This window comes from Trachemys scripta, chromosome 8 (assembly GCF_013100865.1).
Source record: "Trachemys scripta elegans isolate TJP31775 chromosome 8, CAS_Tse_1.0, whole genome shotgun sequence".
Lineage (NCBI taxonomy): Eukaryota > Metazoa > Chordata > Testudines > Emydidae > Trachemys > Trachemys scripta.
The window spans coordinates 16,054,941-16,080,755 of NC_048305.1; the positions used below are offsets into that span (position 1 = coordinate 16,054,941).

Below are 25,815 nucleotides of genomic sequence, written 5' to 3' on the forward strand. Positions count from 1 at the left end.
ATTTTACAAACAGACCCAGAAATGCCTGAGTTTTCTTTCTTAAGAAAAAAGGCTAGATGTGCCCAGTCTCTTGTTGAGATCATTCTAAATGACACAAATATTAGAAGTATTATTATTTTTCCTTTTTCCAGAAAAGACTATTTATTATAAGTGTGTGTGTTTCTGTTTTGTTTTGTTTTGTTTTTTTTAAACCCATTTTAACTCAGGAATCCCAGGTTGTTCCCACAGGTAGCAAATCCCATTAACGCTAATGATCCAAGGGGCTGGCAAACATCTTTAAATCCATTTCCTGAAAAACAGAAGCAGCACACTTAGTAGGTTTTGTAGACATGTAGTTTTGAGGCTCAGACAGTGGTAGCAACAGGTTTTTATTTCAATATGTATTTTATATAATCCTATCCTATACCCTGTTTAAATAATCCTGGAGGTGTTTCTGTTGCTTTTTTATGCTACTGTAGGTATTTTAAGACGTGAAAACGAGAGATGCTTTTAGGCCACAAAACCAAGGGTCTTGTTTTGGGAGGGCAAAGGGAAATTACAAACCTTCATTTGAGGAGAGAGATATTTAAGGCTGTTTGGTCAAAAGGAAATACCCAGTATCTGGAAAGGATGCCAGCTTTATGCGACAGTGTGTGCAGTGGGTTGCCGCTTTGGGTCCACAGAATGAAAAGTCTGGCACATGGGTGGTATATCTGTTTTTCTGCTGTGTGGACTTTTCCCATCCCCTTGATTTTGGCACAAAAACATATTAAAGCTTTAGCGTTCTTTCATTTTTAAGGTTCACGCTTGATTTAAAATCCCCCCCCCCTTCTTCCCCCACAGATTAAATTTCAACACTAAGCCAGGCGTTCTAATAAGGAACGTCCCTCTTTTTGCCAGGCAGAGAGAGAGACTGGTTCTGCAGCTAATTCCATGTGAACTACAAGTCAAATTCCAGAAGATTCTCAGAACATCCACCTAGTGAGACCAAGGCTGACATGTCAGGTTAAGAGTCCCTTTTTGTTAATATGACAGAAGTTCCTTTTCCTTTCACAGTGGGAATAAATGGAGCATTGACTGTGAACACCTCCCTTCAAACACTACTGCCCATATTAGGCTTGCGGGCCCCCAGCCAATCTGATGCACAGATACTGTCTTCACATCATTGACAGTTTTCAGTATTTTTGCAATTACTTCCAAGTCTACTTCTGCTGCCTATGACTTTTCACGTTTGCCTCTCACTAGACATTTCAGTACTATCTACTCACACAGCACCATACTATTTGCAAGGTCTACTCTAGAAACATTTCAGGGTGCTCCATGCAAACTAAATTAAACGCCATAGAACTTGGCCCTAGTGATGATTAAAAGGAGTGCCTTAAACTTGACTATATACTTAAAAAGGCGGCTTCCGTAAAAGCCTAAGGAAGAAAATATATAGACCTCACATCCATTCCTTTCGTAATTCATGTAATCAGGATGGAGATGACTGCATACCAGTGCCTGCTTCAGAGAGACTGACTGAGGCACATATTGTCAAAACACTGGCTAATGGAAATTTTACTTTTAAATAAAATCATATTAAAAATACACTAAGGGCATTGTGGGGAAACTGATGTAGGACTAGGAAGCAGGAATGCTATAACAAAGCCTTCCCTAGGGCGATTTATGGACAGCGTATGCTTTTGTCATCCATATGAACGTTTATTTGAATTAGTAAGTGCATGGATCTTAAACTTACTTTCTCTGCTGGCCAACATTTTCTGTTTTATTTTCCTTTTCCTTTCCTCTCTCTCTCCTTCTGGCTTTGATTGTGCAGGAGTCTGAGATCCCATCCAGTGCTTGTCTTTATGCCACCTGGCAACCATAAAACCTTCGCCCCCAGTCCAGCTATATGAATGCTTCTGAGTCTTCACCTGCAGCACTTCTGCTTATTCCAGATCTGAGCTTCTCATAAGCAGAGTCTTCCTAAAGTGGCCTTAGTCAGAGTTTGAACGGGAATCTCTAGAAGCAAAAGACTAGTACATTAAACAAATCTACTACCTAAGCATCGTCATCACAAACAAAGTGTTAAGAAATAGGTAGCTCTGTGTGCACGTATTCATTGGTTCCTCCTTTGCTGTTCAAAACTAATACTAGCCTAGACTTCTCCTGGCTTAAGTCCTTCCTTGAGTAGTGTGTACCTATTTTCTGAAGGAGGTGTCAGTTTCCGTCTGTATCACATGGGCACAGAAAATGCTGTATCATGTAAAACCTTCATATTTGCTCGCCATTGGCAACTGCCAGTCACGAATGAGCTAAAGAGCTGACAGATGATTGGGCGCATGAGCTGGATTCATATTGAGACCACTTTCAAGAAGAGTTCTGTTGCTTTTTCTATTCAGCCCTCTAAAAACCTTCCTCCTCCTCCTCCCATTTTCCTGTGCCAAGCGGCCTTGTTGTTCAGCTGAATCTGATTTCTCAGTAAAACACTGACAATTTCCCCTAAAGGGGCAGGAGGGAAAATAGAACTGTTCAGTCACAAAGACATCCTGTCTCACTCTGAAAGAAGATCCTTGTGCTTAATTAAGTTCATAAATTAGCTGGTGCTGTAACACCATCACTTTAACATAAAATGGAGGTAATATAATCTCATTGGTTCTTTTTATCATTGTAATGGATCCTGACCACCAATTAATTTGCCCTCGTATGCTTTCAATTCAGCTGCATTATGGTTGTGAACAAGCTGATGTGCAGACACAGTTGACAAGGGAGTGCTAAGCTATGAAATTATCAGTAGCATAAGAACCACTGCCAATTGCTTGATTTTTCTTTTTAATGCTTTGCTCCCTTCCCTGTCACCTGCTCTTGTATTCTGAGTTCCTTACCCAGGTAATGGATCTGCAGCTGCACCCACATCAAACACTTGGTGGTGGTGGCAGTAGTGGTGAGTAATGCGAATGCCAGCTATTTTTGATGTGTACTACATGCTTGCTGGGAGTCTAATTGTGTTCCTGAGAATTGTGCAGACTAGGCCCAGCGGAAGATTTTTTTTTTTTTTTAAGTACAGTCTTCGCATTACTCAAGCCCTCCCCCACACCCTCACCCCGCCTTTTAGTTTAAAGATGGATGGAAAGGAACTGGTTTTGTGTGTGTGTATTTTCTTATATAAGAAATGGGTGTTCTGAAGGGAGATGGCTGACTGCATATGGAAATGGAAAAACATTAAAGCAAACAAAAAAAAAAGATAAAGTATTTTTCTCTCTCAGCTGCGATTTCTGCCTCTCTCCCACTTTTTAAAAAATATTTTCAATAGAATGTTGTTTTCCATCCACTTTACATGTTGTGATTTGACAGGCTTTTAGTAGAGTAATTCATAACACTTTTAAAGGTTCAATAACCATGAATTTGTTCAGTATGCTCTCCAGTAGCATCCGTCTTTCGGTATCAATATGGATTCTCTCTCTCCCCACCTTTCCCCCAATAAGCATTGGTTGCTAAGGCTTTGTGCAGAATGGTTCATGAGAATACAGAGACAGACATAGATTCAGAAAATGACAAAAGCCAAGACTGAGCTTAAACTCCTTAAATGAAATGCACAAAGGCATTGGGAATGCTCCAGCCTATATTAATTTGCCCTGTGATACCCCACTTCATGAAATAACCAAGCCAAACAACATTCTGCTGTCACATTGCTCATACTGAATACATAGGTGTCAGAGATTAAATCTCTAGCAGTCTAGCTTGTATTTAGTGTGTTTTGCAACCAGATAAACTATATGTGTATGTATCTACGGCCTTAATTTTGTATTTGATGTGATATGAAGCATTTTTCAGGTCTATTTTCATAGAACTGTGCCCTATTTCACATCTTATACAATTATTGCGCAATATCATAGATCTAACCCAACATGACTGTGGGTTGACTGAGAGACTCTAAAGAGGACAGGATGATTTGCAAGTAGAAGTGAAAAGATCAATACAGTGTCCAGTAGTGTCAAAAATGTAAAGTCATGGGGATTTTTTTTTAAAAAGTCTTCATCGTGGTTAACTACTTGCAGGTGAAAGGGAAGTGAAAATATTACATTTTAATCTTGATACACAGGACAAAGTAATTAGGATGAAATTCACCCCAGTTCAGTGATATATAGGCTATATTAGGGGCTTAAGCTCTTAACATAGGCCTTGAGTGAGCCTGAGAGACCTTTCATGGGTCCCCTTCAGCAATATGAATTCTACCCATAGAGCATTCTTGAAGTATCATAGCATGGTAAGAGAGGCTAGATGGTCTGGGGCTTGATTCAAAGACCATTGAAGTTGATGGAAAGGCTCCAGTTAATTTCAGTGGTTTGTGGATCAGATTGTTAATGGACTAAGACTTGGAGCCAGAATCTCTGAGTTCCAGTCCCAGGTTTGACAACAGTTTGCTGTGTACCCTTAATATCTTTGTTTGATTTTCCCCTTCAGTGAAATGGGGTATTCTGATAATTGATTATCGTTGGTTGGAAAAATGTCCCTCTCCCCGCCCCCCCGCCCCCCCCCCAAAAAACTTTCTACCAAGGAATGCTTTCGATCCAAAACCAAAGTAACAGAAAGATTCTGGTGTTTTCAGGTTGTTGATGAAAAATCAAAATTTACTGTGGAAAGCAGATATATATTGTGAAAAAAATTAGTTTAGTTGAAAACTCAATTTTTCACGGGAAAATAGTTTTGTTAGAATTGTTACGACCAGCCCTATATTTAATTTTTATACAGCACTTTGAAAATATAAAACACCACATGAGTACTCTGCATTATTTCAGAAAGGAAGTTAGACTTATTTGTAAATTCAGAAAAGTAGTACAATAGTCATTTATTTAGTGTTTTCCATCCATCAGTCTCACATTGCTTTACAGAGGTAGGTAATCGCCATTATTCTCCTCAAATTCTGTCACCTGTATGCACAGGTGTTAATTCTTTGCACTGTGCATGAACTATTTGCACATGACAAAAAGGAAGCTGGTTGGAGAAGTTCTTAGCCTCCCGCATAGTTTAAATCTAAAATAAATACTTATAGTTTTGTGTTAAGATTTACATCTATGTGAGGAAAATTACTAAGCAAGCAATGAATTTTCTTCTAGAGCATGTTTGTTAAAGGAAAAGCCATTCTGTCCATTACCAGACAGTACTTTAAAAAATGTAAAAACAACTTTGCTTTCTTCAGGGTGTGGATCTCTTGCTGGTAATGGCAGCTTGTGGGATTTAGTTGCTGCTGCCTGACCCATATTGATAGCCCTTCTTTGCTCATGTTTGCAAAACAGTACTTTATCTTTGAGGTTAACATTAGATTCTGTGGGGCATATCAGAGGGTGTGTGTGGGCTTGGGGGAGGGTGTTGTGTGAAATCATTAGTCCAGAGTGACTGAATTGTATGAGAGGCCAGCATGTCTTTGACTTACTGTGCAGTAAATTATTCCTTCCTTCCAAGGCTGTGATCCCCTTCTTTACAGGTTATTTTACCCCCATTGTTCATTTGTGCCAAGAAAGGGGAGGCCGGTCCTCTGAAAATTTAGACCTTTTGGGCTGATTCTCCGCTTCTGAGCTCTGTCGGATGAAATGGAGATAAAAGGGCAAATGAGAGGTGTTTGTGGCTCCCTCATCCTGAGCCGTGAGACCCCAGTGCAAATGAGGGCTGGAAAGGAACAGTTCGGTCTTACACTACTGGCATGATGTCCTTGAGAGACCATACACAAGTAGAGGATCTCATGGAGCTTTCTCCTCCCAGTCGCTATCCTGAGGGTGAGGATGGCTAACACTGGAGACAGTTTTGCTGCCTCCACCAGTTTTACCCTAGCAGAGAGTCTCTCTACAAAGGAGGAATTCTCCACTGGCCATCTCCAACCATGTTAAGACCATTTTCCACCATTTGTGTGTTGCAAAGTGGCCTCAGTGGACCAGAGTATCCATCCCAGTATGTGCAGAACAATGTGTTTCTCTGAAAAGTTTGGTCACATGAAGACGACCATCATGTTGAGATGAGAGCTTTAGCTTTAAGGAGGATTTTAGTTTCTTTCATAACCGATAGGGTAATAGTAGAGATTTTGCAAGGACTCCTAGTTGCTGCTTGATTGATTTAACTTTTAAAGTTACTCTGGAAAACTAGTTGTTTCTGAATGAAATAAAATGATAGTGGATTGAGTGTCAAAGCAAATGTCCCATCTAAAAGGAGAGGTACCCAGAGGGATATACCAGTTTTCCCTACCAGTGAGCAAACTTTTTAATAACTAATGCTTCTTAAACCTTGGAAAGTTACCTTGTGCATTAGAAGAAACCGCTAATGAAAGAAGATGCTAATAAGATGCTGGCCCCTGATTTATGAACCCTTCCCTCTTAAAGTGCAATATGGTTTTCTCCTGGCACATACAACCATTCCATTAATAATTAACACCTTTAATGGGGTTTGAAAGCGTTTAGTTCAACACAAAATCTACTAGCTCGATTTTTAATCTCACTGAAAGCCTTTTGGGCAGACATGGAGCAGGGACACTAGTTATTCCTGCAGCAGAAAATATAGCTTCAAAGAAAATGGGTAGAATAAGTCAGGATATTTAGGATCTAGGCTAGGTGGTGTGAAGGAACCAGACACAACTGTTAGCCCTGAAATCGAGGGTCTGTTTCTCCTCTCTTACATCTGAGTATCTCCGTTGACTTAAGTGTAGCATGCTCCAGTTCTATTCTAGTTTAACTGACTGAATAATTAGTCCATCTGGTGGGGGTGGGGTGAGGTCAGAGTGTCCATAAGGAGCGGTTTGATTTGGGGAGTAAGAGTCTCCCTCTGCACCTCTTTTGAGTGCGTGTGTATGCATATTGCACAGGTATGAAGAGAGGTCTGAAGGTTTGATGAGTCTGGACCCTATTTAGTCTTAATACCATCCTGTAACAGCAGTGATTGGTTGGTGAGCTACAGTGTTGTTTAGTGGTGTAGATAATAGATACCTTGTGTCACCACTGCTACTAGATGTAATTGTGAGACAAGAGAAAACTTCCTCCCACCTGGTCCTACCCACCATGGAAGAGAGCCACATTGAAAAACCATTCCATAATGCTTATTCATTTGAAGACACACCCTCTAATTAGTCACTTTTCCATCCTGCCTCTCAGCATTTTCACTAATCTACACAGGAAAGCGCAAGCAAGCTAGTGATGGCAGCACATTCATTCCAGACTTCCAAGATGACCTGTAAATATTATGAAATGTGATTTTCTATAGAATGGACGAATAAAAAAATCAAATTTTCTTTCTTTGGTTTACAGCAGAGGATGACTCCCACGTTTACAGATATGCAATTGGGGGTAGGATTTGGCCCAGTCTCTCTATCATTCAAGTATACTTGTGCTGCTATGCATTTAGTGCTGATGAAACTCCTCAGCATTGCTAAAGCCTGATTAGCAAAGCCGAGAAACATTTGCAACTTGTATCATATTGGGGTGTGAGAAAATATGCCAAGCAGAAAAAATAAAAGGGCAAACTAATGTGAAAGGCATCTCAAAGACTGTGAAGACACAGGGCTGAGCTAGCCGTGTTATAAAAGGGAGGGGAAGATGGACTACACTTATGGAGATATAGATGTAGTAAGGGCTACTGTTGAAGAAGCCATTTTGGTAGGACTTGTTTGGCAGCTGATAACAGAATCCTTGGGCTACTGGTTTTTCTACTCTCGACACATATGGATGCTTTCTTTTGCTGTTGAATAACTATGCTGCTGGATAATACGTGGGGTAAAAACCCCTAGCAATGGATTTAGCTTTACCTCTGTTACATTTTAAGGTACCATATGAAGTAAATTTTTTAAAAGGCATTTTTTTGTTTTAACTGAGAAACTCGTGTATCCTGCATAAATGACTGATACATATGAATGAAAACCAGTAGATCGGGGTAACCAAAGTGCAGCTCACTGAGCAGTGGCAAGCTGAGGAATTTTGCAATGCCATTTTTAACATGGAGGTGCAGCCTGAGTAGGCATTGAAATGCAAGCAACCTTCCATCCTAATGGATGTGGAATGTACCTTGATCAAGATGCACTATTGCATGCTGGAGTCATGGTCTTTATAGGCTAGATCTCTGTATCATATCTTAGGGCAGCTAGATTGAGGTCCATGTTATTTATGCAGAATAGCTTTGTCCTTTGGAAATTTGATAACGTGGCCCTCGGTTGTCAAAGTTTGAATACCCTTGCATTAGCTAGTTGTACAACAGCTACCCTCTGGCTGTTGCATTGTGAGAGCCAGAAGCATAGCAGCTTTGTTTTGTAGGAATGGACTGGTGATAACATTGATTTTTTTTTATATAGTCCGGTATTGATAGAGAACACAGCATGGGGCTACTGAGTATATTATAGAGCTGATTCATTGATGGGCGATTTTCATTTATTGATAGGCTGTTCCCATTCACATGTAAGATATTTTTATGCTGGAAACAATTATTTGAATCCTGAGTTCCCTAGAAAATCATTTGAAAAGCTTCCTCCAGCAGAACTGGTGGTTGTCCTGTGAGCCAAATGAATAAAGCGGTGAAATCTGTCTTGAAACCATGCTGGGAATAATTAGTTAGACCCGTAAATGGCTGCAAGGTTTGAGCTGTGTCACGTAAATGTCAGAGAGACTGGTAGGTAGACTGGCAGGGTATGGGGAGGAAGAGAGAGACAGGATATGGATGGGGAGTGGAGATTAGAGCCTTTAGATGCAGCAACTGGAAATGAGATCAAAATATGGAAATAAAACAAGGGCTTTTTACTTGTATAGGCTGCAATTAAACACGAGGATGGGAAGATAATAAGATGTACAACAGACATGGGAATAAAGAAGGGACATTTGGGATGAAAATCCTTCTGCTACAATTTTATTCATTTCTAATCATACCTTTTTGCTTGCAGTGTGGAATTTTCAAAGGGGCTTATAGGAGTTTGATACAGAGTGCTCACTGAAAGTCAATGGGTGCCAAAATCCTTCTTGCTCCTTTGAAAATACCATTACCAGTGCATATACTGTTATTTTGCCGTAGATTTCCACAGTTGCAGGTCACTGTTGCTATTCACATTCTTCAAAGTTTGCTCAAGTAGAAGGCATGTAATGAACAAGAAGGAAAGCTCTAAAGCAGTGGAATATTTTGGGCTGCCAACTCACGGAATTCCCTCCCCTGCAGCTATTTGTGAAAAGTTAATATCCTGGTTTAGAGATTCTAATTTCAGCCACTGTTAGTCAGATTTTTGTTTCCGGTTTTTGATATTTTGGGTTCCTAGCTATTCTTTTTTCGGTTTTATTTCCCACTCTGCATCAAACCGGAAGTGCTGCCTGCAACCTACACAAGAGTAAATAAATAAATAACTTCAGATGGAATGTTACTTTTGCACATTTGTACAGTTGAATTCAGACAGCAATTGGTATTTTCAAAAGCCCTACCGCCTCCTCTGAGATTCCTGTGAGAGAGAAAGAAAGGAAATCAGTCCATACAAAAATAACTGCTTTCCAAGATACAAAGAGATCCCAGAATAGTGTGTGTTTATTCAACCACCCTTGCTTGCCAAAGAGACATAGGGAAAGCATAGGCTCTGTGGCTGCATAACTGGAACAGTTGGACAGTATTCAAGCAGTATGTTAGAGTAGGTTTTAAAAGGAAAAAATAAATAAAAGCATATTGATAGGGAGAAGGCCATTCACTTGTGTGTTGATCACAGAGCTGGTAGGCATGAACATAAGGATGGCACATTCTACAATCCTAAAAACACAATCTCTACTTCATGAAGAGGTTTCCTGTAAAGATTCTTACAAAATGACTTCTAAGACTGAGCAGAGAATAGTTTGGTCAACTTGAACCAAAATCAATGCTGATGCAACTCCACTTGAAGAGAGTTGTGTAACTCAATTGAAATGGGATCATTTTTCCATTTAATATAATGCATATCTTCATTAATTATTATTTTCATTGATCGGTTTGATAGGCACCGACAATGTTTTCTGTGCCATCCAAGACCCACAGTAAAGCCAGTCCCTGGCCCAAACGGCTTACTGTAACAGCTTCCTAGACAACAGTTAGTTTGAAAGATGTGCTTCTTACTATAAGTTTAAAAAAAAATAGAAATAGAAATAACTCTCTTTTCTGAGAACTTGATTATATTTTATATTGTCATTAGTGCAGCGGACTAAATGGCTAATGTGGAAATACATACTGGTGACGCAGCTGTCTTTAAGATTAATGAGAATTACATTGTTTCAAAATGAGTTTAATCTCAAAAACAGTGTATAGGTCCAATACACCATATAGAGGGAAATGCTTTTAATTACACATTCCTAAATATCCCAAGTCCTGCAGTGAACTCTCTTCAGTGGGTATTGTAACTACTAAAGACTCACTGGTAGATAAAATGCCTTTAGTAGAATATAAGATTTCCTGTAAGTTATTCTGAAACTGCAGAATGTCTGGTAGCAAGACAGCCAGGTGAAGTGGTTGGAGGCAGAGCAGAGGCTGGGAGTCAAGTGTTCTATTCCCACATTTGCTACTGACTCACCAGAGCGAGCCAATTCACTTCTCTAAGCTTCAGTTTACCAATCAGTAGTATGACATCCTCCTTATACAGTGCTTTGAGAGTCTCTCATGGAAGGTGCCATGTAAATGTAGAGTAGTAGTAGAAAGTCTAAAAGCATATGTACCCTGTCCACTATTGTAAAGATGAAATAATGATGTAATTTCCATTGTATTTACCATGTAATGATGTGACACTATAAGAGACTTGTAATGTTCCGTAACTCCTTAGCATTGCATAGGGTTAGCATGAGGAACAGAACTGATGAACTTCAGCTTCCAAAAGACAAGCTCCTCTTCATTACACCAAAGGAGGTGGAAGAGCTCAAGTCTCTCATACAGTTGAGAGAAGAACTCATGTATATTTGAATGGATCTAGCATTTTCTTTCCATTCAAGGGCAGAAGCATGCCCATACACACATTGAATAAGCCATACTTGCCTACTACTGTGCTCTACAACTTGATGCATTACTAGAAGGTATAATGTCATCACAAGATAGCTAGCATCCTATGCCTGCCAGAGAGAGAACAAAAAATGGTTAATTTGCATGATCTGGGCTAATTGTCCCTTTTGCAGTGCCATCCTTTGTTTAAACATAGAATATATTCAATAAATAATAAATTCAAGTAACCTAAGAGGTTTTGCTAAAATAGATAAATAAACAAAGGTCTGGAGACAATTTGTCATTTTTATAAAGGAATGACCAATTTTTAGCTAAATATCAAATAAAAACAAATCATTTTTTTTAAAACCTGATATCTATCAAAGAACTATGTTAGGGATTTCTGATAGAAGCCTGTATAAAATCATTCTATGGGTCCTTTTTCATATAGTATTCCTAAGGAAATTCTAATGTGCTACTGTACTTACTTATCTCTCTCTAAATATGACTTTCTTAAGTAATAACAGTAAGGAGATTGTTTGCTCCTATTGACTTCAGTGGGACTGCTATTCATGTGAATAAGGCAAGGAAGCGTTTACTCCTGAATGGGCATGGACATCAAGTAGTTTAGGCTGAAAATTTGATCTTTTTTAAAACGTGGTAGACAATGTCCTCTTGGTGCCGACTGTAATGATGATTTTTGTAGTGCAGCCACTTTCTCACCAGAAAGTGGACTGAATCCACCAACTCTTTTAACACACTTTTATCTCGCCCGATGGTGATAACGCCAACGTGGGACAGATGAGATTTGCATGGAATTGGACACAAGGAAAATGGAGTCATGTTCATTTCAAGTACAAATAAAAGGGGATGCACGAAACCCTGATTTGTATCACATTCTCTCATCATTTAGACTAGCGTGGACTTGAGTTTTGGAGAGACTGTTTTAGAATGTTGAGGGTTTTAGAATGTAGAGTTAAGAGTGTGAGAAACCATAAGAACCTCAGAACGTTGACAGGGGATACTGGCTTGTCCATAACTCTGGTGGGAAGAATGAGGGCTGTACAAGTGGGGGAAGAGCATGACCTGCAGGGAGTTAAATTTTTTCAAGCTATTAAAAGGGTAATTCAAGCAAAGGAAAGAAAAGGTACCAAAAATTACTCAACAGTATCCTTTAACCTATCGCCGAAACTGCTGATTTGTTTGTGATAGGAGGTTGGCATTTGAAACATAACCTGAAACTGAATAAGAATATTGTCCATCCTATTGACTTCTCTCTCTCACTCTAACAAAATATTCCAGAGTTTGGGCCAGTCCAAGTCCTATGATAAGAAACAGAAATCATGAGCTGGAGTCTAGCATAAGGTCATTGTTTTCAGAAGATTTTTCCTTGTCTTTGTTCTTTTTTTAAAAACCTTTTTATTGTGATGTTTAAAAAACACAGATGTTGCCCCTAACGCGATTCATGTAGTAATGTTAGGAAACCTTGGTTAGAAGGAGCCAGAAGACAGGTTTCATGTGCCCATGCTGTTTCCTAGAATGCGGTATACGCATGGCCTGGCATTTGAGAAGGACCTGACTATACTCTTTTCTGTTGTCCAAACCACCATTCTTAACTGCTCAAAAGGGATTGATTTCCAGCTCCTTTGAGCCATTCTCAAAAGAACAGAACAACTTACTAACTTCATCCAGTGCCCCTTGGTATAGCAACCCAAAGTAGGGGGGAGCTGGCTTAGTAACAACCTCTGGGAGTCTCTTAACATAAGAGACAGATCCATTTTGCCATTTTCTCAAACACAAATTTAATCTCTTAAGACTCATCAGCCATGTTATTTTAGCATCGAATCCTGTACTCCACTTCCCTTTAAGTACTGTATTTGTCTACAATACTGGTGGCTGCCCATAGGTCAGTGGCTGCATGATCTCTAGTTTGCAGCCCCCACTGCGTATCAAGGACAAATGGAACAAGGAATTTGATTCCTCACTGGGGACTGAAGCATAAAACCAATCTTTACAAAGTAACCCAACTTGGCATTTTTATATACTGCTTGTTGAGGGCCGTTAGCATGTTCAGTGTTGTACAAAACATGGATTACAATCTAAATTAGACAGACAATACGGTTCAGACACCAAACACACTGGAAGGCTAGAAGATTGAGACTTCAAGTGGAGCACATTCTTTTAGTGCAGTTGTTACAATTATACTTAGATCCCCTGAAAGGCACTGAAACAGTTAAGGAAGTTTTACTCCACTTCTCTATAAGAAGAGTTTTTCTCTTTTTCAGAATTTGCTATAAGGTGGTTCCACTTTATTCTGTGTTATGGCGCTAATACTTCAAGGAAAAGTACTGAATCGGTATCTAATAAATTCCAGAGCTAGCTGAGTTGATTACTCTTATACAGAGGAGGAAAAAGAGTGAAGTTTAAAACAAGCCAATTAAAAAGGCAGTGGAAAGGTTACAGTAGAGGAGGAAAAAAATCAAAGCAAGCACTGCAAAAATAATGAGCAGACTCTATTACATGCATATCAACCATTTACATCACCCGCAAACCATTTGCATCGTGATAGATTGGTTCATGCTGGAGTCCCAACAGAGGCTCCTGATCATTTATAAGTTTGACAGCTATAGACCAGTTGTGTTTAGCTGCCGACTTGAATAATAGGTCCTCTACCTGCGTTGGCAGAAATCCCATTAGATAGGGCATTGATGCTTTCCTCAATAGCCTTTTGCTGATTTCACAAAATAAGTTATACTTAAAAATTGGTTTTCGTTTGTTCTCAGAACAGAGAAAGAGTCCATGTCAGCAAGCTGAGTTAGTCACAGAGAGCATGTGGAATAGGTGTTCTGTTGTGGGCTTGTCAATATTGGAGTGAAGGGTCTTTCTTTTTTCGTAGTAGGTACCTAAGTTACCTGATTTGGGGCATATTTATTGGAGGTTTTTCCTTATTAATTTTCTTCAGACAGATACTAGAATGGAAGAACTTCCCTGCCATCCTTCAGATAATGAACTCCTCTAGTCTTCCAGTGTGTAAGGCCCATTTAGTTAAAAATATAAACAGAAAATTGTTTTCGGGCACTGTGGATTGCAGCCGAGAGAATAGCCTTTCATACTTGCACACCACGACCACCAAAATAAAAAGAGGAATGAAAGGCTAGTTACAGACATCATTCATGTCCAGAAATGTGATCAACATTCTGGCAACAATGGGGGAAATAAAACAAAGCAGGTAAGTAGCTGGGGAAAGAAAGCAGCTGTGTGCAGTGAGATGACCTCTGTAACCTAGAATGTAGTCGTTCCATACAACAAAGCAGCCAGCTTGCCAGCAAAAGAATAATAGAGCAGGGATTAATTGCAAGGTCCAGCCCTTTTTTTCTAAAGAAATGCAGATCTGGCCTTGAAACTATTTGCCAAGGTCTCAGTGTTCCATTTTGTAGCTTTGTTTCATGCTGTGAATATTCCCCAGGCACCTACTCTCCTTGGATGTCGTTGGAATGTCTTTCTCTGTTTTGTTTGTTTGTGATGGTTGTGTGTTGATAAGTTATCTGATTCTGTCTTGCAGCCCTCAGAATCCAAGCCCAACATCACCCCTTTCACCGTCCTGGCCCATGTTCTCTGCGCCATCAAGTCCTATGCCCACCTCCTCTACGTCCAGCGACTCATCCCCCATCAGGTCTGTTGCAGAGTTTGTTCTGGTTTTCTGTTGCTGCAATTATATTTTTATTTACTTTTTTTTTTCTATGTGTCTTGTTCAAGTTCCCCCAGTGCAGTCCAGCTTTGGTCTCTAGCTTGTTGTTTTAGTTACCAGCCTTCATTGGTCTTCAGCTGCCTTCATGCAGCAAGAGAGGAAACTTCCAAACATCCCATGATCCAAGAGGAACGGTTTGAGATGACCTAACAACACTTAATTATCTATCAGGTGTTCCTCTCATCCCAACAGTGGTGCAGACCATTGGGAGAATTTCTCAGTGATCAGAGCAGGCAACTGGGAATCATGACCCTTAAGTCTTATTCCCACTGCTACGGTTGTCTTGCTGTGTGATCTTTGCCAAGTCTCTTAACTTACCTGAACCTCATTTTACCATCTCTACAACAGGTAAGAAATGCACTAACCTCACAGGAGTGTTGCAAGGCATGACTAAGAATTGTTAAATACTGTGGGCCTTGATTTTTCCCCCTAGCCCAATCTTCCTTTTTCACACCTGCAATTTTATGGGTGCCAATTACTGAATGAAACTATGTAATATAGACATCTGTCTTATTGTGTCTGCATCTCAGGTAGTTAGATGTCACATAAAATAAGTTGCTCCTGGAAGTTGGGGACACCCTCTAAAGGAAAGTTTGAAAATCTAACCCTTTGAGGTGGAAGAATATGGTATTATATAATGCTCTACCTAGGTTATTTCTAAAGTGCCTAGCCTCATGGTGCCTCTAAGTACTGAAACCTGCTGCATGGTCTCAACTGCCAAAATACCCATTTTTTGTAGAGCATTCTTGTTTTGCGATATGCCATCTCCTGTAGCCCTGAGAACTTGGAGTATTCTAACTGGCTGCCGTGATTAGTTTTAATCTTCCATTGAAGAAACATGCAATGTATAGCAGGAATGTGCCTCTCTTCAACATAAACCTTTGTACTGAATATGTAGCGTATTATGGGAGTTGGGGGAATACAAAGACTATTCACCTTGTAAAAGAAATGAAATTGGTTGCAACATCATTGATATATTTGTGTCCTCTTATGATTGGTATGGGAGCTAGAAGCAGTCAGTTTGGCTTACAGATCTGTCACCTGTACCACACCCCCTTTTCCCTGCCTACTGTCCCTGTACTAGTTTATTCAAGGTGATTTGTTTAACCAGGCTTGCCAGCAGCTTTGCTGTGCTGGATTGTAGAGCAGCATTGATGCCTTAATATCTAACACTCATTAGTAGGCAGCACCCCAGCCCATCTCTGGCAACTCCACTGCTACAGTACATAACCCAGAGGTGGCAATAACCATCCTCGGATGATTTTCAATATGACCTCCAGAAAGCTGCCCTCTGAACAGGCCCCTTCTCTTCAAGTGAATCATAAAAAATGCAATAAAAAGCCATATTAATTCCTTTAAGAACAGCCTAAGCGGGAATTATCTTTGCTTTTTTCCCGTCCTTTAATTAGTATTCATTAGGGCATAAATGTTGCAGCACAGCAGGAAGAGAGATGTCTCTTCCATCTCAGGGAGAAAGACAGAACCTGGGTGCTGCTCCTTACCTGAAAAAATTGAAAACTACCTTCACCCACGACTTACAAATGCCACATTTCACTCCTGTCTGTTCAGCAGGTTATTTGTTTTGATGGGAGCCTGCAAAGGCCTAACAATGGTGTAATATCATCTAAGTTGCCCCTCTTCTGAGAGGACGACTCCCTCATCCTATAAATTGTACAAGGGCACATTGGGAAAACTCCACTGAGTGCTTTCCTGGCCCTATGCCAGGCTTGGAGGCAGAAATTAAAAATGAGTGATCAGAAGGATCCAAGCCTTTTTATCTCCTTGAAGGGCGCAGCAGCAGCAGAAATGGCACAGTCCTGATAATAGCAACTTGCACTGAGGTGCTGTGAGGACAAAAAAAGTGGTTGGAGGCCTACAGGGGACCAAGCGGTGGGGTTTATTTCACAAGAATAGCAACAGCTTAAATAATTCAGGGCCGTAGCCAAGAAAATACCTTTGTTTTATTTCTATGACCTCCACAAAGTTTTGCATGCTGAGTGAGTCCTACGTGGCTCCTGAATGGTAGAGATGTAACCCCTTTAGTTTGTGTTTGTCTAACAGTGCCACTCCCTACCCTTGACCGCCTAATTGAACTGGATGGGAAAACTTGGAAAAATGTCATCTTTGAAGCCGTGCCAAAGCATGTCAATGAAATAGGGTGACCAGATGAGAGGAAGAAAATATCGGGACACCGGGGGGGGGCAAAAAAAAAAAAGCCAAGTGCTGCTGGCGGAGGGGGGAAAAAAAATGTCGGCGGAGCGAAATATCGGGACAAACTGCGTCCCGACCAGAGATCTGGACGTCTGGTCATCCTACAATGAAATTACAAAGCCCCATGAAACTTTCCCAGTCTGAGGTTTTGTTATGAATTTGACCAGGTTTACTGAAGAGGCTTGCAAAACTTCTGGGTGAATCCATGCCCAATTTGAGCAAATTTGGGCCAACTGATTGTTTCAAGTCAGAAGCTGGAGAAAATAGACAGGTTCAACCAAGATTTGCCTTGAAAAAACTCAAAATCCCAAAGCAAACCTCAGAATGTTGTGGTGGGAGAGATGATGATGAACCCTCATGAGACAAATAAACCCTACTTCTTACTGCTCTTTATTTGTTGTTGTTGTTGTTGTTTGGGGAAGGAGCCAGGGGTTCTTTGGGATGGTAGTGAGCTTGTTTTGGTTTCCTATTTATATTGAATGAAAATGGTACTAACAGAAAAGGCTCTTTTTTTGATGAACGAACCCCTGCAAAGGAAAGTGACCTAATTTTTTTTTTAAATGCACGTGTAAAAGATTTGTTGTTTCAAAGAAAGTCTATTTGCCCTGTGAGGAATTAGATTCGCTGCATCTGAACTTCCAAATATTCCACGTTCAGATTATAGATTCCAATTAGCTCTGGTATGACAAATCATGTCTGATGGTACTGATGGAGAGAGATTATATTTACGTGGTTGCCTATGCATTTTTCAGGGTTTCTTACTATCCACTTATCTTACTTTCCAATCACTTCTGTCAGGTTAACACACTTTCTTCCCCTTGCTACAAACAACTGCTCTACTGGGAAACATAAGACAAAACAGTGGAGACCATTCAGACTTGTCCATGAGCCTCCAGGGTTTGGCCATGCCCTACCACTCCCCCTCCACACTTCAGATACAAACAAAGTGGTGGGTCAGGCCTCCCACTTTATCTATCTGTAATCCCAGCTTCAAAAACTGATTTGAGAGCAGCCATGAGCAGGATCTCATACTCCCTCCTCTTAGGGGACCACAATTTCTGGGACTTTGCTCCTTGAATGCCAAGCTCCTTTGTCTCTGTTGTTTCCTCCCCTTTACATCATGGGAGAGCAAGCCAAAGTCCAAGAGGCACCCATCTGCAAAGAGACCATCTAATGAGCCACAGTCATTCTCAGTCAACAGATTTTCGCTCCCCTCAGTTAGGGTGGCTTGTTGGGGCCTCTGCATCATCCCACACCAGCTGAGACTTCTTTATAGACAATTACACAAGGGCAGATCATTCTTCTTCAACACACTGGATGTTTCTCTACATATTCTCTCCAAATGTAGATTGAATAATGAAGAATGCTTAAGACTCTTAAGACCAGGCAAGAAAAGAGAATAATCCTCAGATGAGGATGACCATCCTTCTCTTCTCCCTCAGAAACAAAGCAATAGCAGAAAATGCCTAAAGTGCTGCAGACATTTATCTCCTTCCATGAGCTCCTCCCTTGGGGAATTCTCAGCCTTAATTCATCGTATTTTCCCCGCTATGTATATTTGTAACCATTGAGATTCAGCCAGAAAGAGAGAGTACAAGCAAGCTAAGGCCAAACACAAATACCCCACATCTATAATTAGGACAGAATTTGTCATTTTCCTTCAGAAACATGGGGAAGAGACAAAGGGAAAAGGTTCATTTAGCAAGTCCTGGAATTCTACAGTGTCCTAGAACCCAAATATGCTCTCTTCATCAACCAAAGTATGATAGGGTACAGTTATCCCTGGCAAAGGATGTGATAAATCCTGAAAAGATGGATTTCTTCCCAAAAGACCATACACAGAAATGGATAGGATCTATCATTAGAAATCAACCTTGAGAGAAGATGAGGAACATCAAGCTGTCCTGAACAAAACCTCACACAGTGTGGAACCGGGGCAATAGAACTTTTCTCTCAGGGAGAAAGGTGCTCAGGACTTTACTCCATAATGAGAAAAAGATTTGGAGGAGTCCAGGCTGTGTTAGATCTCAAGCAGATTATTAAGTTGGCAGAGAAGATGAAATTGAAGGTGGAGACTCTAGCTCCTGCTGTTGCTGCAATCTCTCCAGGAAACGGCCTGGTATTGCCACCATGAATCTTATCTGCATATTCCAGTCAGGCCCTGTTACTGGTTTTCTTTAGTTCACCTATGGAAATTGCCACTATCTACAGGAAACGTTACCCTTAAGTCTGTTCTGTGTTCCCAGAGTGTTCATAAAGGCATTGATCGTGATAATAGTCAGGAGTAGTACAATGACTCATATTTATTGGATGATACGCTTGTCAGGGCCTCATCATCAGGCATCTTGCGGGAAGTGACCTAGAAGACTATCAGATTGGCTTACACAGCACTCTCTTGTGGCCCCCATGGTACTATGCACCCTGCCTCAGTTTTCCCTCTGAGGGAGCTGGAACTATTTTCAACGGGTGATGAAACATAATGAAAAGGCAAGTGTCGATTCTATTCGGAGTGGTTCAGTCTTTCAGTGGCAAAAGGAAGCTCAAGAAAATGAAGGACCCTCCCTCCACAATCCAGACCCCCCAATTCCTGACCACAGAGTTTAGCCTTTCAGGTTATACTATATGTACCGAGAACATTGTCAAGGTCAGGGCAGCCACGGAGCATCAACTTTCCAAAGAGAAGAGCAGTCAGGTTGGGTCTTTGTGGCTTCCATGATCAACTGAGGTAGGAATACACCCTGATCTGTTCAGGCAATGTAAATAAATCCCTTCGGGATTGGGGGGAAGGGGGTACAAGAAGTTCAAGTCTAAATGCCAAAGCGATCTAGGCATTTAAAGTAATGCTCCTAAAAAGAGCACTGAACTTAGTTCAACAAGGCATTATTGTTTGAATCTACTGATATCAGTTCAGAGTTTTCATATTGTTTTGGAAGCACTTGATTGGCTTGAGAGCCAAAATCTTGACACCTCCTTGATAAGTCTATGCTGCCCCCGGTATCTGTATGAGCAGAGGCACAGCCCAAATATCTTGGACTGTGAGTCCCAGTAAGGAAGTGGACAGGTAACAAACATTCTGTTTCCAAGGCTGACGCATATAGCCAAACCCACTTTACAAGCGTTCTGCCTTCTAGGGCTCCCAATTCAGGCAGGAGGCTTTCCATTTTTCTGGTGGGTTTTCCATCTGAGGCAGAGTCAGCATACAGCTTCCTGCATGATTGTCTCACTGAAATGGGAGGGATATCCCAGTTTCCTTATTTCCAAAACTGCAAAATATGCTACATAAAATATACTCTAGTCGTCTGCTTAAAATACCACAATAAATCCTAGTTTGTCCTAGTTCCTACTGATCAGTCTTGTTTGACCTTAAGACAGAAGTGGAAGTATGAGCGAACTCTTCCCCATCTGATTAGAAATCTGAGATATCTCAGTTTATGTTGTGGTCTGCTGATTGAAGCAAGAGCCAGAGACGCCTGCATTCTGTTCCCCCCTTTACCAGTGAATTGCTGGTTGACTTTTGGATGCGAATGCTTTCTGCCTCAGTTTACCCTGGAGGTTCGACTGGTAAAAAGCTTATTTGTTTCCATAGCAACTTATGGATGTGACTCCCAAGAAACAATTGCTGCTGCTAAGAGGAAAATTAATGCCTTTGAGATGCCATCCTGGTGAAGATTTTTACATACCTCCTGGATGGCCAAGAAGATGAAATATTGTTGGAGAAAAGCAGACCTGTTGTCGGGAAGTAAATTTACGTACTTAGGTCACGTCAGGCATAGAGATGGAAATAATCTTGAGAAAGCTATCATGGATGGAATGATAGTGGGTCGTCATAGTAGGGAACAACCAGTGAGGAGATCAATAGACGGTGTGTGGCAGGTCATCTGCTGAGGTGCAAAGTTAGCCATGAATGAAGAATGCTTCTGAAAATTCTGTTATGAGGTCACCAGTATTCAGACATGAATAAATGGACTTTACATTACATTACAGTTTACCCCACTGCAAAGTGGAGATAATACAGAGGCAGGTTTTGAAGTTTAATGTTTGTGAAGGGTTTTGAGACCCTCAGGTGGTGGGTTCTGAAAAAGGGCAACAAATTGTTAATAGAAGTTACTTATTGTTCTGTTTTGGGAAGTGCTCGTCTGTGAGTGCAGAGTCATTCCCAGGAACTGGAACACTGCAGATACAGCTAGAAATGAACTCTAAAATATTTTTTGGGTAAATGTTAAAAACAAACCACCCTGACTGATTTATAGTGTCAATGAGTGACTACTAATGATGCCTGCCTGTCTGCCCCAAGTAGGAACTAGGGTTTTAGAGAGACATTTCTCTTCAGTGACTCACAACATATTCCCAACTTACTCTGGCCTTATTTAATTCTCCCCTTTAATGGACAGGAAACTCTTCCAGTGACCTCTGATTTAGTGCTGCTCAGTGTGTTGGGCAACTCTGTACATGCCCTGTTCCTCAATGCTTCAGTTTTGCTCACACTGAAATTTCCAGTATGGTGAAATGGGACTCTGGTGGAAGTGATATCTCTGAGAGAGCTTGACTTTAATCTGAAATATTCTGAATTTTTTCTCCCCTGACCTGGGTAACCTTTTCACCCTTCCATTTGGCATCTTCCTCAAAGAGAGTGGGCATGGAAATTGTGTTATATTTTTAATAGAGATTTTCTTTTTTATGTCAAATACATTCTCTTTCTCTATTTTCACAGCTCACCATGCCGGAAAGCCAGAGCCTTGTATGCTTGCAAAGCAGAACATGACTCAGAGCTCTCCTTCACAGCAGGCATCATATTCGATAATGGTGAGTCTTCAATTCCCAAGCATGGGCAGTGTAATGTAATACAAAATGCTTCACAGAGGGAGAGAGAGAGAGACCGTTGAAAGCTACAAAGAAGAAGAAAGGTTTTACAGAGATGATGATAAGGAGAGGAAGAGATTTGATTTTCAGAGGTGCTAGAAACCCACAGCTCCTGTTGACTGGAGGGCTCAGCATCATGGAAAATCAGGCCCACTGGAGCTGATTTTGTATGTGTGGGAGTTAAGGGTGCCTCACACCTCATAGGTAGTGCTCAGCACTCATCAGGACTGAGCCTTCTGAGGGAAGGAGAATTGTTGGGGAAGTCCAAGTGGGGAGGACAAGCCTCGAGAAGAACAACGCTGGAAGTTTATCATCTGCCATCATACAGGTTTCATTACAACAAGCTACCACCTTTGCCTTTGGTTAGCACCAGATAGTCAACTCATGCATTGAAAACGGAGGGAAATTACAGGATGTGATCATGCTTCATCGTTCAGTGGAGAACAGGCTGGCATCATCACCTTGTATACATGCATGGGCATGCAGGGAATCCGCCTTAACTCCGCTGCGCCACCAACTGGATTTTGGCCTATTATAATTTCCCGTATGGCCTTTAATAGTCACTGGGCCGATTCTGGGAGACTCCTGGCCAACCTACCCTGCAGTCAGGTTCCCTGGACCCTGGTGCACAATGAATCCTAAGGGCTTAAGCCCTTCCTGCCCACGCTGTAGCCGGGGCACAGGAGGCAGCTGGGTTATGTCGGTGGCCAGCAGCAGCCTGGAGGTGTTAGCTGCCTTTCGACACTGTGTGAACAGGAAGGAACAAGCTGCTTCCAGCCACAGGAGTGGGGGAGAAGAAGAGATTAGCTCTGCAAAGACACAGGCCAGGTCATCCCTTCCCACCCCACTCCCCTGCAGCTGGAAGCAGCTCCCGCCCCTTCCTCCCGCCCAGTACCAAAAGGTTGCTGCTGGCTACATTCTGGTGTGAACCCTGGCAGAAATCTGGGGGGGGAGGCATGTGATGCTGTGTGCCCCCCCATGTGTTGCCTCAGGAAGGTGGGGGCCAGGTACCAGGAGACATGGGTCTGTTCCGGGGGCCCAGCCAGGCATGGAGGGCGGAGAGTGCCTGGCAGAGAGGGTCAGGTCGATCGGTCACCCCTCCTGTGTGAGATAGATATACTGGAGTGTGTGTGTCTCACCTTTCCCGATGTGTGTGTGTGTGGGGGGGAGGGGTATGTGCCATTCCTCCCAGTGTGAACCCTAAAGATTTAAAGATAAGAAGGTAAATTAAAAGAATCCAGTTATGCAGTATTTCTTTTTAACGGGCTCAGCCAAGTTGATGTTAATGTGAACGTTTGTACTGCATAGTTCTGATTGATTGCCATTGGCCCATGTTCAGCATAGGGAAATATGGTCACCCTAGTCGTACTTTGTCTGTGCATAAATGCATTGTCCCATGTCTGATGCCGTTTTTGCTCCCCTTTCCATATTTTGGGTCTCATAAATAAACCTCCTTTGTAAGGAAGTTCAAGGTAATCAAGGCCCAGATGCAGAAGCAGCAAAAGCTAGTGTCAACTTTCCTGATATCCTGAGCAGCTTTCTAGGTGAATGTGACAGAGACAGATTAGCTTTTGAATATTGTACCAGCGCTGCACTATGACACTACTATAATGGTTCATGCATCAAATGAAAAGGGGGAAACGAGTGTCTTATTCTGAACTGTAATATGCATGTCCTTTTTCTCCTACACATTGCTGGGACTTGGGGTAGGTAGACTGAAATCAGTTTGTTTATGGGAGTTGTTCCTAAAAAAACATAGATTGTCTGTTTCCTCCATCAAGAAAAAGGGACAAAAATATTATGTTCAATGGAATTCTTCAATATTGTCTTGGATATAGTTGCATTATATGGAAAGGATTTTCTACCACTTCCCAGACTGGCTTGGACTTTATTTTTGTGTCTGTTGTCACTTTGGAAGCAGCTGCCACATTCTCTTTTGGTCCCCTTCTTGTTAATTAGCACAGTCGCCTCTTCGAGCTTATGACAAAGGGCAGCAACTAAACAGGTACAAGTTTGATTTAAATATCGGGCACTTGCTAGATAAAAATTGATGGATCGTTCAAGAACAAACATACAGAGAATTCCCTAATCACTCAGTGTTTTCCTAATAACTCTAACAGATAAAACACATGGTCAGTGGGAAGGAAATTAAAGAGACACTATCTGGTTGATGATGTCCGAGTTTTAGTTATTGTGATAATGAGGTTTTGGGGAAACCTAATATTAATAGCAATATTTTCAAATACTCTTATGAAGGTAGACCGTTTTTTCTTTGGATTTAACTAGTCTTCTGCAGCATTTGCAGTGCAAGTTTCCCTGCATTTCTCAGAACACTTCAGAATCTTTATTGTATTTATCCTCACAATGCAGCTGTGAGGTAAGGAACTATTATTAGCCTTTCTGTGCCTCAGTTATCCCCAAGGTCACACAGGATGTCTGGTGGAGCATTGAATTGAACCTGGGTGTTAGACTAGGGCCCTAACCACTGGACCATCCTTCCTGTCTATGGCATATGTGTCAAGATGTACATGGAAAGAATTTTAATAATTCTTACATTTTAATAATCTAAAGCATGGGTTCCCACCCTGAGGCTTGCAAATAGGTATCAGGGGGTTTGCAACCACTGTGCCCTTACCATCATGCTAAATGGGAGGGGGTCCCCAGCTAGAGAGAATGAAAGTCCTGGAGGGAGCGGTGGGAGAGTCTTGTTATGGAAGAGGTTAAGAACCATTATCTGTCAAGTATTAGTGACACAGATTAGGAAATGTGGTCAATCGTTTTATTAAACCTAACGTTCAAACTTGATTTTCTAAAGTTAGGTGCCTGTATCCAGCCACTTATTTAGGTGCCTAAATAGAGACTTAGGGCAGGGGTCGTCAACCTTTCAGAAGTGGTGTGCCGAGTCTTCATTTATTCACTCTAATTTAAGGTTTCGCGTGCCAGTAATACATTTTAACGTTTTTAGCAGGTCTCTTTCTATAAGTCTATAATATATAACTAAACTATTGTTGTATGTAAAGTAAATAGGTGTTTAAGAAGCTTCATTTAAAATTAAATTAAAATGCAGAGCCCCGGTGGCCAGGATCCGGGCAGTGTGAGTGCCACTGAAAATCAGTTCGGCACGCGTGCCATAGGTTGCCTATGACTTAGGGCCTGTTTTCCATAGCTGCTGAACATCCACAGATCATGTGGTCTACAACAGGAGTTGTGGGTACTCAGCACTTATGTAAATTGGCCCGTAGGTGATTAATTTTAAGTGCACGTTTAAAAATGTTGGCCATATTTTTAGCGAATGTCCCTTTAAATTAACATAAAAACCATCTTAATTGCTGCTGCCAGATGCAGTGATTTGTAAGCTGTAAATGTGGAAAAGTTGTGTTCTATTTGTATTCTCATTTGATACAATAGTGGGGAGAAAACGCTGTTAAGATGCTCTCTAGCATCTACTGTATGTGTGATGCTTTATCAGACAGCATTGGAAAGAAATTAATGGCTCTCTCAGGAATGTTAGTCATTTTTAAAGGAAGAGAAGATTAGTACCTGGAACCCATGTGACTTTCAATAAAAGCATTATCCTGAGCACATTTACTGAGACCTAGAATTTGAAGATTGTGCAAACCCTCGCTGTGGGGAAAGACGACACACACAGCGGCTGGACCTATTCTGCTCAGTGCAACCATTTGCAAGCACAGGCAGTGAGAAGCCCTTATTCACATACAGTGTATGCTCCCTCAGTCACAATTTCAAACGTTTCTAAGGAGGGATGGGTGTTTCCTAGGGGCCTGCTGGAGATAGACACATTGCTGAAAAGGGATGCCCTTTGTGACACATGATCAATATAGAAGACCTAGTGCTACAGATAGTAAATCGGTAGTATCTAATCAGCTTTAATGGGCATGGTCAATTTTATTCAATCTAAACATTAGCCTACAATGAATCCCATGGTGAAGCTGTGCCCTTCTGGGACTCTGGTCAAGTGCATTTCCTTTCCCAAGCTGATCACTATAGCCTCTGACAATATAAAAAAAAAAACAAATAGACAGGGGAAGCCAGATTAGGGGGAAGTAAATGCACATAAGGGGTGGGGAGAGCTTTAA

General features: G+C 41.2%; 1 protein-coding gene across 2 annotated transcripts in view; it reads left to right on the forward strand.

Moving 5' to 3' along the window:
- The window catches only part of ARHGAP26 (Rho GTPase activating protein 26), a 304,706-nt gene that overhangs the window by 271,352 nt on the left and 7,539 nt on the right, over nt 1-25,815 (forward strand). The window contains exons 21-22 of one of the 2 annotated variants that reach the window (XM_034778903.1): nt 14,462-14,572; nt 21,570-21,661. In XM_034778903.1, coding sequence (XP_034634794.1) covers nt 14,462-14,572; nt 21,570-21,661 — 203 coding nt within the window. The remainder of the gene's footprint in view (nt 1-14,461; nt 14,573-21,569; nt 21,662-25,815) is intronic. The other variant, XM_034778904.1, reaches the window with a different exon arrangement.